General features: G+C 45.2%; 1 protein-coding gene across 2 annotated transcripts in view; it reads right to left on the bottom strand.

Moving 5' to 3' along the window:
- MUC4 (mucin 4, cell surface associated) overlaps window positions 1–13,793 on the bottom strand; it is a 54,336-nt gene extending 40,543 nt beyond the window's left edge. For both annotated transcript variants that reach the window (XM_074330326.1, XM_074330328.1), the window contains exon 1: window positions 13,599–13,793. In XM_074330326.1, coding sequence (XP_074186427.1) covers window positions 13,599–13,680 — 82 coding nt within the window. In that variant the 5' untranslated portion in view covers window positions 13,681–13,793. The remainder of the gene's footprint in view (window positions 1–13,598) is intronic.
- Window positions 13,794–14,206: the final 413 nt, after the last annotated feature.

Genomic DNA, 14,206 nt, shown 5'->3' with positions numbered 1-14,206 from the left:
GTTCCCTAGAAACACAAAACCTACCAAGCCTAAGTCATGAAGAAGTAGAAAATCTGAATACACTTATAACTAGTAAGGAGATTGAATCAGCAATAAAAAAATCTCCCAACAAAGAAAAGCTCTGGCCCTGATGGATTCACTGGCAAATTCTACCAAACATTTGAAGAACTAATGCCAATTCTGAAAACTTTTCCAATAAGTTGAAGAGATAGGAACATTTCTTAACTCACTTTTTAGGCCAGCATTACCTGATACCAAACCCAAACAAAGACAACACAAGAAAAGAAAACTGTATCCATTATGACCAATATTCCTTATGAACATGAATGCAAAATCTTCAACAAAATAGCAGCAAATCAAATTCAGCAGCATATTAGAAGGATTATACACCATGAAATATATTAAAGAAGACATACTCATTAAACAGAAATGGCAAAAATTAGATAATTGGAAGACAAAATACCCATAATATCATTACTCAGACAACCACATTGTTATGTGTCTTTCCAGGATTTTTTTCTATGATTTAAAAAATATATAGTTTAACATACCCGGTATTTGTAACTTTATATCCTGGTATTTTTTTTAACTTTACCTGCTTTCATGAACGTATCTTCGTGTTTTTATTCTTTGTGTACATAACCTGAGCATAGACAAATCTTATGTCTTAGATAGTAGTTCTTTCTCTTCCCCCTTTTAGCATGGAAGAGCTGCCTGAGGGGGACTGGGCCAGCTAAACCCAATAGCAAGACCTTGGGTGTTGTATGTAAACCCAATAACAAGATCTAAGGATCTAAACCCAATAGCAAGATCTTGGGTGTTGTATGTAAACTCTCCTTGCTGAGTTCTGGAGGACCCCTTTCCTAACAGAGACAGTCCCTCAGCCTGAAATCTGTTATTGCTACCGTTCCCATTTCCCTATAAACAGCAGCATCTCAGAGGCAGATCTCTGTCCTGGAGCACTTCCTTCAGTGTGTTCAACTATAACCTCCTCTCTGTGACATAATGAGAGCTCGAGGACTGTGTGCCCTACTGCTTCTTTGCTTGTAAGTTGTTCCTTAATAACTTTATGCTTGTTCCATGTGTTGCTAGTATGTATATGTGATAGAGTGTGCGTGTGTGTGTGTGTGTGTGTGTGTGTGTGTGTCCATGCCCTTTATGGAACACTGGACATCACCTTTATACATCAAATGATAGGGATAGCCCATAATTAACTTACTGTTGGACACTGAGACCGTTTTCAATCTGCTGCTATTATAAATAAAGCGTTGATGACTACATTTATGTATAATATTTTGTTTTGTTTTCATTATTTCAGCTCAGTTTTTAACATAAATTTGTCTACACATAATTACTGATTAATGCTTTTATAAAATTTTTCATGTCGTTAATACATACTGCTAAATTTCTTTGCAGAAAAGTCATGCCAATTTACAGTCCCATGAACAGTATATGAGAGTGTACCTGTTTCCCCAAACTCTCTCCCTTTGAAAAAATATTTGCTTGGTAGTACCAATGTAAAATCTTGTTAAACAGGGCTGTGTCCTCCTTTTGAATCTTTATTTAAACAACTCTTGTTAGTCATTGGCTAAGTTGGTTAGTCTCCAGCTCCAGTAAATAGGAAGGAGAGTCCCTTCAGGCCGATGACATCTTTTATTGTGTAGGGAGGGGGGCTAAATCTGTTGGGCTTGTAGCTAAAAGGAAGAGATTAGCAGTAGTTACATCCAAACTACAGTATTGTATTTGTCTTTCACCACCTTTTAAACAAATCTTAAGCCACTCCTTCAACGGATTATTTAGCTGTTTAGGAAAACAGCTTGTAGATAACTCAACCTACTAAACTTGAGTAGGGTATCCTTAGGCAAGAAATCCTGGTGAGGGGGTGGCTACAGGCAAGTTATTTTTGGTAAGAAAGTGATTCTTAAAAGATATGGTGTATCTGAATCCCTGGGGGAGCTTGCAAAAATGTGTTATGGGGCCACCACCAGAGTCCAAATCCCTATGTATGGAGTGGGGTCCTGGAATCTGCATTTTAACACATGCCCAGGGTGATTCTGGTACAGGTGGCCTATGGACCACATTTTAAGAAACACTGCCCTGAAAATAAAATGATAGTATCTGCTCTTAAACTTTTTTGTAAGCTAAAACCACCTTACTGAAGTTGTAAGGCAGAGAGAGATATTTGGGGTCTTACTCAAGCTTTGTTCTACATCCAGCCTTATTCTTGCTGCTCAAGATTTGCTGCAATGAACTGACCTTGTCTTTTACAAGAATGCAAGTCAGGCTCTTCAGTTCCCATTAGATTGTTAGACAACTGAAGCCTGTTGTTCTCACCCTGGCCAAATACATACATATCTGCAGAGCAGAGAGCTGGGGATTTGACTGTGAAGAGCTGATATTTGAGAGAAATGGGTCTCTTCTCTCGTCTCCTCTCCCCTCTTCTCCCCTCCCTTCCCCTCCCCTCCCCTCCCTTCTTTCTCTATGACACTCCATCTTCTACTTCACTGAAAAGCCATCTAACATGATCCCCTTCGATGTCCCAGAACCCTCTCCACCATGAAATGTCCCTTATTTTGCATCAGAAGAGAGGCTAAGTCTCCACTCAAAGGCTACACACACACACACACACACACACACACACACACACACACACTCACACACAGACAGACAGACTTGTCTGTTCCCCTGCTCCCTCCTCAGATGGCTTCTCTCTGTCCAAGAATCTCTTTCCACCTTGCTCCTTCTCTTCCACTGACAATCACATTTAGGTCTCTCTTGACCTCAAATAAAAGTTTTTCACCATCTTGTGTCCTCATCCCCATCTTTTGTTTCGCCCACAAGCATCCTAAAAGAGGATGCTGGTTTATCATCTACTTCTCACACTCCACCTTCCACCTGACTCACCTCACTGCAAAGACTTTCCTCAAAAGTTACCAAAAAACTCCTTCCTTATCACCACAAACAATTTTCTTCTCAGTCCCCATTAGTCTCTGTGAAATTTGGCACCACCCATTCATTCCTTCAACATGTATTTATAAAGCATCTAAGTCAGTATTCTCAACTTGAACAGGGTCCCTCGGTATTTGCACGGCATTGCTCTCCTTGAAGCTGAATGATTCTTCTTTGCCAAGCACTTTCCCTGTTTCTTCTGTTCCCTTTGCCACTTCTCTTCCCTTCTCAGCTCCCAAAGTCAGCCTTCTGGGTGTCATCCCTCTTCCTTTACACTTTCTTTCTGCTCAAGTGCATTTACTTTCCTGCCTTACAAATCTGTAATTCTACCCTGACTTCATACCCATTTTCCAGACTCACCTTTCCAGCAATTTCCTGGCTGGCCTGTCAAATGCAACATGTCTAAGTTGACCCTGGAACTGTTTCTTCTACCTTCCTTTCTCATGTTAATGTTAATTATAACATAAGTCTCCCAGAAGTTCAGGCCCGAGTCATCTTTGATTCCTCCCTCTTCCTTATCCCCAACATCATAGTTTGGCACCAACTATCATTCCTCCAAAATATTTCTCCCACCAGTGTCTTGTTCACTCTGCTGCATTACCTTCATTACTCTATTGCAGCAGCCTCTGAACTGCTCCTCCTGATTCCTCCATTCCTACCTTGACTCCTAGCTTTCCTCACACCACTGCTGGATTGACCTTCAGCTGTGGGACCAGGAAAGAGAGTTTCTCATGTCGCCTACTTAGCAGGGATGGCTTTAGAAAATGCCTGTGCCCTAGGAGAGCCAGAACCGGGGAAGCGGGCAGGGCAGAGCTGGAAATGGGGCGCAGTGAGTTGGGGAGTGGACCCTGAGCTCATCTTTTGTGGGAAGAGCCAAGCTCAGGAGGCCCAGAGCCAGAGGCAGAGGAGTGAAGTCAGGGCTGAGTGGCGGAAAGAGAGCCTGGGCTCGCACATGGCCACTTAGCACCCAGCAGGACACATGCAGCCTCCCCAAGCTGATGCCATTCGTTCTCATCTCAATGATACTTTCTCTCATCCAGCATCGGCAAGGCTTGAGCTGAGCTGTGCCACAGCACACTAGAGGGAAGATACGTGATCTTTCCCATCAGAAGAAACTTATGTTGGGACATCAACACCAGCTTGTGTGCTTCGCTATAAAGCCTCACCATGTAGAGCGGATCACACATGGCTGGAGACTGACGAGCAGACTTCGAGCACTGCAGTCAGAGGCCACCTGTTTCTTTGTGGGCTGGATGGGTCCTTGAGTGTATCCTTTCGTGTCACTCATTTTTATCCCATGGCTCTTGCCTCATCATCTGCCTAGCGACTTATTTTTCCCTTTCCAAACTCCTTGTTCTTTTCATTTCTCACTGCTTCTATTCTTGTCCCTATTATTTCACCTGCACGAATCAGAAAGAACTCCACTCTGTATGTTTCCTTAAGAGAAAAAAGGCCCTCTCTTCACAAACGTCATTATCTTCCTCATATTTTTTGAATACAATTGTACTTATGATTGAAATAGGTGAGAAGGAACATTGAAGGAAAGAGGAAATGCGTGGGAGTCATTTTTTTCTCAATTGATCATTTTACATTTTTGAATGTTATTTGAATGGTGATAGGTATGATTATATTAGGTCTCCTGAAGTAGGATTTGTGCAACTGCTAGATCTAGGAACATTTGGAAGGCTCTCGAGAGCATAGTAGATATAAATCTAGACACTTACAGATAGGGTGTAATAGACTCACGTGGAACTGCAGATGGTCTCTTGTGTCGGTTTAGTCTAAATTTCTTTGAATTAACCTTTTCTATTAGAGATATTGGTACTTATCAGTGAATGAGCCAACATTTACATTTTTACAGGTATGTTTAGAAAGATTATTTAAGTACGAATAAGAAAACTCACACAAAGTCCTTAAAGTTAGGTACAACTAAGATACTAGATGAGCCAAAAAAAATTACTTAAAGAGTATGACTCTAAAATCAATCGTAAATTATATGAAATGTATTAATAATAAAATATATCTGGAGAATTAATGAGTTCATTTGATTATCATCTTAAACAAATTGCTCAGAAAGGATAAAGGACAGTGAAAGCACTCACCTCCTTATTTCATCCTCACTGTTTTGGGGAAGTTTCCCACTTTAAAACAGTCTTTTAATGTAATCGGGTTAAAGATATTTAAATATACCACAATAATCAGTGTCATTGACCAACTGCAGTATACTATATACACTTTGAAGTGTTTTATTTCCTCCCCATGTGGGGAGGATTTTGAAGTAAGGCACCCATATTTTCTATTTTTTGTACGATAACTGGCATATATTTGCCGTGTGAATGAAAATTGTATCTTATTAAGTACATTCTCATGATAGAAAGGGAAAGGGGATAATAATTTGTGGCTAATGGATTTCTTTGAACAGACTAATTCATGTGATAAACAGTAAGACTTTGTTTAGGCTTTTAGAAAACAATTTTCCAGATCACAAAGAATATTGTTATAAGTGGGGAAAAAATAGTTATTAATAAACAGTTTCCTAGATCAAAACTCCCCAATCTTTTTTGTCTTGTGATTTTGTTTCCCAGTTATATGCATATAATCTTGAAAACCTCGTTAGGAGTTAAAAAAGAAAAAAAAGAAAATGCCTGTATAAGCTGCTTGGATCCTAAGGGCGTGGGTCTAATTGTTTTATCAGAGCCATGGAGACTAGTGACTGGAATTGTTTCTGTCATCCTCTCAGAACTGTGATAAGGAAACCAGGATCCTGAAGCATGTCTCCTCAGAAGGAGGTGACTTCTGCTTGTGACTCAGACGAGTGTTCAAGAGTCTTGTCAATGGGTCTGTCTGCACTGCAGAATGATTTCTATAATGAGGAACTCCCATGACCAAGGTAGTTTCTGTGGAAGACATTGTCTTTACTTTGAGTTCCTGATTATCAACTGATTTGTGATTAATTGACCCACACAGTTGAGAATAGGGATTTCTTTTCTACTTCTCTCACTAGGCACATTTTGACTCTATAAATAAAAATGTCGATACCACATATTTATATAGTTCTTTCTAGTTTATCTTCGTTGATAGTTTAACAGGTGAAGAAAAAAATCAGCAGATGAGGAAACCGATCTAGAAAGGCTAAGTGACTTGCCAAATATTACATAGTTTGTAAGTGACAGGTCTGGGGCTCAAAGGTAAGAGTAAAGACTTGGAAGGTGTGAGCTATCACTCAGCTGTGGGACTGTCATCGAGTACATGGCCTCTCCATAGCTGGGCTCTTCTAACCCTACCTCAGGAGAGCTGAAGCAAGAGATGGAGAAATGCTGACTGACCTGCCCTGAGTTCTTGGCCTGCCACATCCACAGTGGTCTGAACCTGGGCACATTTTCAGGGGCAAATGATGTAACACTAGGTTATTTCTGTCATTTTTCCTAGTGTCTCCTTTTCTGTGAGATGTCAGAGTGAGTTGTGATGGCTGTTGACACCTTGGGGTGATAGGATTGCTATCAGAAGAGACGTGTGTGATATCACCTACAATGGATAGTTTTTAAGAAGTTCTATCAGAGGAGGAGCCTGCATACAGGAACAGAGTTCTCAGGAGAAAGCACTGAGATGAGGCATTCCTCACTGAATCCTGGAACCCTCCATGGATTTCTCTGTGGTCAGAGAACTCTCAGCAAGGCAGTTATTTTCCCCCGTTGAACTGTTTCTGTTGGGAGGTGTCTAGCAATAATCACAGTATTCTCAAGGCTACATGGTTGGCAAGGTTGATGGTATCGATAGGCATCGTTTCTCCTGCCTGGCCCTCTGGTGACTCCACAGGTATGAGGAGGTGAGGGGTGTGTTGTTGACTCAGGTGGAGGAGTGGTAGCTGAAGTGGTAATGATGGTGGGAGATAACATTCCCACAGAGTAGTGAAGTCACTCCCTGAAGAGAAAACAAAGCCTGTGTCTCACATACATGCATTGTGGGCAGAGGCTTATTCTTGGTGCCTGGTCTGTTTGTCTTGAGTTTTTCTTGGAACTGGAGGTGAGGAACCCATTAGCCTTATTACCCGTAAATTTTCTCTTTTCTGCTCTTATTTCCTGATTGATGGGGCTCTTCACCAGGCTATGCCTTGGGCAGTTTAGAGTCAAGCACCTAACTGCAAGGAAAGCTTTAAAGAGAAAACTGACTTGCAGAAGGGCAGTGGGTGCCCTGAAAGGTGTGAAGAAGTTGGAGGAGGGAGGCAGAACCACCCTCCTCGCTGCTCTGTATAGAGAACCAAGGGCCATTTGTATGTTTCTCAGCTTCACAATCAGCATAAACCCCATCCTCATCATATGGGGGTGCAGCCTCAGCCCTTCTCACAGATGCTCACACACAAGTCTTTATTTCCCAGGGTTGAGGATGAAGACTCTGTCATTCCCTAAGAAATTCTTGGTGACCATACGCTGAAATTTTTGAGCAGTTCCTGGGCTACAGATGATTTCAGGCTTCTGCTCCGCTATGGTCAGGGTTTAAGAGCTGAGAGTTTCCAGAGCTACCCCTCAGGGACGGTGGGCTAGTGTGAGCTAATGGATGCGATGGCTATTGGAGCTGCTGCTGTAGGGACTGAGAAGTGACAATGGTTTGTGTACCTGCTGTTACCTTACAGGAAACAGAAACTGTGACCAGTGTTGTTATCACTGGATACTTTTCCTCCATTGTTCCTAGAATTCAGGATGAGGAAAGATGCTACCTGAAAATGCCCTTAGGATAACTGATCTCACAATATCTCCAGTACCCTAAAGGTGGCTGGTAGACATCTACCGAATAAATGAAGTCATGTGTCCCCATCTCCCAGTCTTTGGTTCCTTCAGCTGAGGTTGCATCTGCTTCTCCTTTGACTGTCACAGTGGTCCTGGGGCCGGGAGAAGGCCAACATGATGGTTGCAGCCTGAGAGGTGTGAGATGGTTCTGAGAGATGGTTCTACTGCAGTAGAAAGTAGCCACACTCCTGAGGGCAACCCTAGGCTATGAGCGTGTGCCTGCCTCCTATGGGAGCCAGAGAGAGAAGAGCTCCCAAACCGAAATGTTGGAGGCTGGAGATCAAACTTCTGAGGAGAGGAAAGCATGGAGAAAAAGAAAGTTGGAGCTGTGCTAGTGAGCATCTGATCAAAGCTGGGTTTTGATGCTTCTGGGCTTGTCACGGGAGTAATCTTGGTGCTGTCATACCAGATGCTGGGAGAAATTACGTCAAACGACCTGTGGCAATATCCAAGGTGAAGAAATGCTTGGTCAATAGGCACTGTTTGAGGTGTGACTTCAATGAGTGTGAATAGACATTATTTGAGGTGTGACTTCAGTAGATATAGTTAGAAAGGAGGAATAAGCTCTTGCCTTGGAGACAACTATGAAGGGTGGATTCTAAATTATTTTCCTTGGTGTTACTGACCTAAATTTTTGAGGTCAGCTCAAAGGAGGTGGCTCCATTTACTAATAAGGAAAAGGAAGGGGATGCTTGAGAAAGCTGTAATCATGTCAGGGATGTTTCTGATACCCCAGTTTCCTCAGAACACAGGTCAGCTGGTCTTTGACTTGGGGAAGAAGGGAACGAAGCAGGAAAGTGATACTGTTGTAACTATTGTGATTTAGTGATTCCTGACGCGCATGGTACTTCTGGCACCCCCTAACAAAGTCCTTTCTGAGATGGACAAATACCCGCAAAATCTGACAAGGCTACGGAGTGGTTAAGAGCATGGGCTCTACAGTCAAACTGACCAACATTCACTGTGTGACTTGGGCCAGTTACTTGACCTCTCTGAGGCTTTGGTCCTTATCTATAAAAGTGGGACGATGGTAGATAATGGTAATACTAATGAGGCAATGTATGTTAAGTGTTTAACTCAGTACCCAAGCTCAGTAAATGGCACTCTGCTGCCTGTTATCTTGGCCTCTACAAATTTCTGCGATCCTGGCAAAGGCAGCAATCCTTGTGACTGACTGTATCCTTAGTAAGACAGAACTTCCACTTACTGCTGTTTTTACACTGGTCCATTCCCTTCCCAGATCTCCACTGCTACCACCAGCCTAAGCCACAGCATTTCCTGCCTGAACTCCTGCAACCAGCCTCTACGTGGTCTCCCATTTCACCCTTAGTCCCTTCCAATCCGTTTCCCACCACAGGATCCAGAGCAATCATTATGAGGTCCAAATCTGGTCACGTCACTTCTCTACCTAAAACTCCTCACCATGTGCCCATTTTAGTTCCTTAAAATCCACAACACATTCTGTGGCTTACAAGGCCCTGCATGGTCTAGCACCTGCCTACCTCTTTCAAATACTCTAACGGGTCAAACTTTTTCCTGACTCTATACATCTTCCCCTGCCTGGCTCGTGCTCCCCCGCCACCCCACCCCCCTCCACCTGGCTTACTCCTCAGCCTTCAGGTTTCAGCTCGTACATATAGCACTTCCTCAGAGAGACCTCCCTGGGCTTAATAATCCCAGTGAAGTCTCCCTGTTTTGCTCTCATCATAATACTTATTCAACAAAACACCACATTTGTAGTTGGGAATTTTTCTGCAATTATTTCATGTCTCTCTGCTTGCGAGACCTTGACACACACTGCTGTCCTAGAACAATATCAGGTACATGGCAGTCACTGCTTTAATAGTAGTTGAATTAACAAATGTATGGATAAATGAATAACAAATATCTCATCAAGGGTTGTGAATGCTTCTCTTCTTCCTCCATTGATGGGCTGGGCTGGTTTGGAGGTTTGTGAAAGGTTGTGAGCTGCAGGGCATACCCACTGAATGAGGGGTCAGGAGACTGGATTCTAGCCCCAGCTGCCCTACTTATAGGCTTTGTGACCTTAAACAAGCTTTGGAGGCAGGAACCATGACTTATTCATCTTCGTGTTCAGAATACTTGGCACAAGGTCAGATGATGAACCCTTTCCTATTCTGAATTTCCCCAAACCCACCACCAACAAGACTTTTAGAACTGCAACTTTAGTTGAGGGTATCTATATAGAGTAGATGTCTATGCAGACCTTAAAAGTGCGCACATGGAGACATGACCTGCCTGCAGCACAAGCCAGGGCCTCCTCATGAGCAAGGCCGTGGTTGTAGAGGCTACACACACAAACACGGATGCCCAGGTCCTGGGGCCTGTTTATTCTCAAGGAAAATCTTGAGTATTTACACCTCCTTGAAGTGCCAACAAACTGAGTTCATTTCAAATCAACTCTTCGACAGCATGCTGGGAAGAGGGATACAATGATGGCTAAGTGTCTGCTTGCCACGAATTCAACTTAGTAGAAGGAAAGATGAACATTCAACAAAGAAAGGTTGGGACTAGGAGGAAAGACAACCTATAACGTCTTCAGTTCTGGTCCTCAGAGAAGTGGCTCCAACAGCTAGACTATGTGCCTCTCTGAAGCATTTAGCAGTTCCACGAAACCAGAGAACAGACACGGTAGCAAACCTACTTGTTTGAGAACATAAAAGGCTAACTGTGCTTGGCCTCTGCTGGCAATGCAGACATAAATCATTTGCATGGCAAACAGTGCCAGGACAGCCTCTGGCTCCGGAGCTGAGCCCAGAAACTAAGGGTGTGGAGGAGATTGCCAGGCAAGGAACCGTGAAGCAGTGGTGTCAGCTCAAGTGGGGCCTCTGACTGAAGGCAGAGCTGGCATTCAGTTCATAAGATAAGACACATTCTGAATAAACCCAGGCAGCCTTTGCAAACCCACAGGAAAGACGGGTGCTTTTTAGAGGCTCAAGGATCCTTAGATGAATGGAAATTCCATTGAGGCAACAGGGGTGCCTGCTAACACTCCTGGCTCTGTCACCCTCCTCAGCCCCAATCTCCCACTTCTAAAATGGAGTGGTCGCTCTCGCAAAAAAGATTTCATGGCTCTTCTGCTTTATACCAGATACTTCCTCATTTTATCTTCTCCACAACCCTATGAAATAGTCTCTCCCCATGTGACTCATCTTGCCACTGAAGACACTGAATTAAAGGGACTTCTCGTATCTCCTGGGCTGGTAAGTGGCAACACTGATACGGAGTCCTCTGATTTGAAATTCTTGCTCTTCACTGTACATTCTGCTGAGCCATTGGCCTAAATTTGATTGATTTTCTTGTCAGGACCTCTTGTTTAGGGATTCTCTCCCTTTGGGTATCCCCAAGCACAGTGAGGGTTTCCTGGGCATGGGGTGGGGACAGATGGCCTGCAGAAGGTTTTGGTGTCCTTGGTGGCAAGCTGGGTAGGACTCTCCAAGACCAACAGACAAATTGGAGGTTCTCAGAGAGAGAGCAGGGGACCCTTCTCTCTGGGGCCCTCTGTGACCGTGGATCTGTCCTGTACTTGCTACAGTCCCATAACCTCCCAGTGGCCCCATGGGGCGGTGGCCCCTTAGTTACTGGGCCACTGATAGTATTGGAGACTGATGCGTATTTTGACCCAGTTTCCTTACTGTAGAGCATGGAGTCAGGGTTGCCAGGCTTCCTTCTGAGTCATTCCTGCTGGGACCCACCAGTAGCCACCAAGTTTCCGTTGGCTCCCTGTCTAGCCCACTTCTGTCCACCTCCTTTTCCCCTTTCACATTCGAGAGCCGTGGCTTTTCCTTAAGGAAGCCTTTGACACTGTGGCACCTTCGTGGAAACCCCGAGGTTTCTCCCTCTGGCCCAGGCAGAAGCTCTGACACCTGCTCCAGGGGTGTCTGGGCGAGGGCGCTGGCAGCAAGTGTGGAAATAGACTCTATATTCAAATATAGGCAGGTCTGTCATAGGCCCCCCTCAGGGATCCAAGGGAACGGGACTGACCAGTTTCCACTTTCCCAGAAGCCCCCCAAGATGTGGAAGGCTAACTGCCTGTCCTGTGGAGACTACTTTTCCCTCGAGGTCCTCTTGCTGCTCAATCACATGCTTGGCCTGCCACCTCCCATCCCACTGCCACCTCCTTTACTGGCCCTGCTCCATTTTGTCTCCTTCAACAAAGCATAGGACTCAGCGCCCAGGGCATCTCTGCACTTCTCCAGGGTCATCCTGGGGACTCCCTTCCACCTTCATGCTCCTTCTCACACCTCATTGCTCCCCACCTCAGCCTTCACTGCCCACTCGCACCCCAGTCCTTGACCCTTCAGACTCCTCTTCACAGACTTCCCCGTTCCTTCTGAGCTTGATGACTAACACAGGACCAAGTGTGGAGCTGGTGCCAAACACTTTTTGTGTTGATTTTGAATCACGGAACATACGAATCCAGAGGTCATGCCATTCACCACCCCGCTTTTTACGTAGAGGACCTGAGCTCTGGAGAGAAATACAATAGGACCTCGTCACAGGGACCAGGTCAGTTAGCCACCAAGCTAAGATGGGGCCCCAGGATCCCTACCTCCAAGCCACCTTCTCCCCCATTGCCCATGGTCATGACTCCCACAGATATGCCTTCTTCCACATCCATCTATTTTACCCCCAGAACAAGACTCTGAGTAGCTAGGCTCTGAACGATCCTTCTGGTCTCCATTTCCTGCCTGTGTGATGAGTGTGGGGTGGCGTGGAAGAGAGGTTTGTTGGGGGCAGGGGGTTGGAGTGGTGGTGGTTGTTTCATTTGCTCTTAGCCAAGTCCTTACACATTTCAAGGAAGGTGGAATATTCCCTTTCATCAGCATTGTGTCATTATTTGTAAGGGAGCCTGTTCCTTCTAACCCACTCCCCAAGAAATGATTCCTTGGGCGAAAGCTTCCCCAGGCCTGTCGAGCAAAGGGAAGGAGCTGTCATTATATTCTTGGTTTGGGTTCCTGACTCCTCACTCTCCTGGGCCCCACAACCTCTCAGAAGACTCAGACATCTAGAAATCCAGGATGAAATCTGGTCTTAAAGCCAGAGGGGCAACTTGGAAGGTGGTGAGAGAGAACGAGAGACCCAGAAGGAACTTCTCCAACAGGACTGATTCCATTCTACGCCAGCTCAATATACAGTGGGCAAGTAGAGGTGTGGGGGAGGCCACAGCCAGCACCAAGGCTAAGAGCCCTGCCCTGAGGACACTACCACGACAGGAGGGTTTTAAACCCAAGGTCAGAGGCAAGAAGTGGACTGCCCACATCTCAGCTGCCTGCTGGTCCCCATCTTGTTTCTCCCGGCCAGTCTGCCTCTTTTCTTCTTGGCCTCTTCCTTTCAGTTCTTCCTGTCTCTTCTGATTTTTCTCCTCTCTCTGTATCTAATTTGCTTTGCTTCTCACCTGTCTTTTCCTCTGTCTCTATATCTTTATATAAGTCTTTCTTCCAGTTCTGTCACCCAGTTTTCCTGTTTTTCTCTGTGTCTGTCTCTCTCCTCAGATCTCTCTCCTTCATTCTATAGTTCTGCCTATTTGTCCTTTTCTTCCCACAAAATAAGCACCGATACCCCTGATGGGTTTTCCTAAACCAGGGCACTCCTGCTCCCAGACACCTCTCTGCTTCTCTCTGTCTCTGTCTTCTTTTTTTCTCTGTCTCTGTAGCATTCTCCCTCCCCGTCTTGTTTATCTCTGTCCATTCACCTCTCTGTCTGTCTGTGTCTCTGTCTCTGTCTGTCTGTCTCTCTGTCTCTCCCTCTACCCCCCGAAAAGCCCCAGCTCCTCTGATGGGCTTCCTGAAGTCAGTCAACCCTGCCCCCAGAATGCTGCCTGCAGAAACGTGCATCACTTACCTGGGACCACTGGCCAAAGGACGCAGGAACATAAGCAGCTCAGGAACACCCAGGGGACCCTCCTCCAGTGGGCCCACCTCATGGCTCCCAAAAGAGTCTCTCAGGTTCCTCAGGGTAGTTCCTCAGCACAGAAGCGGTGGTGTGAGGAGCAGAAGTTAACCTGTCACCACCAGCTGCTGGCCTGAAACAGGTGTATTTCCCTGAGGGACTAGAGTACCAGGGGAGGAGGACAAAAGAAGGCGGGGCCCCATGCCAATCATCCTTGCCCGTCTTTTCTTTCCTCAATCTCCACCCCCTTCCCCCACCAGGAAAAAAAAACCCTATACAATAGTTGCTCTGCTCCTAGTCAGCCTGAGCCAAGTAGGAGGAGAGGTGGGAGGGGATGGGGGGAATAGAAACCATGAGGCACTGGAAATGAGTGGGCCACCCTTGGTCTGGGATCCTGGGCCTCTCCTGCTTCCCCAAAGCCTGCCCCTGTCTTGCTGGAGTTTTGGACTTTTATACTGGAAGGCAGCTGGGTCATTCCAGAAGAAGGGCAGGGGAGAATGGGAAAGAAAGGGGACAAGAGGGAGGAGTTTGGGGCTGTATGAATAGGAGAAAAAGTGAGA

Source organism: Rhinolophus sinicus, linkage group LG01, assembly GCF_036562045.2.
Source record: "Rhinolophus sinicus isolate RSC01 linkage group LG01, ASM3656204v1, whole genome shotgun sequence".
Lineage (NCBI taxonomy): Eukaryota > Metazoa > Chordata > Mammalia > Chiroptera > Rhinolophidae > Rhinolophus > Rhinolophus sinicus.
This window is presented reverse-complemented; position numbering and strand designations above follow the sequence as displayed.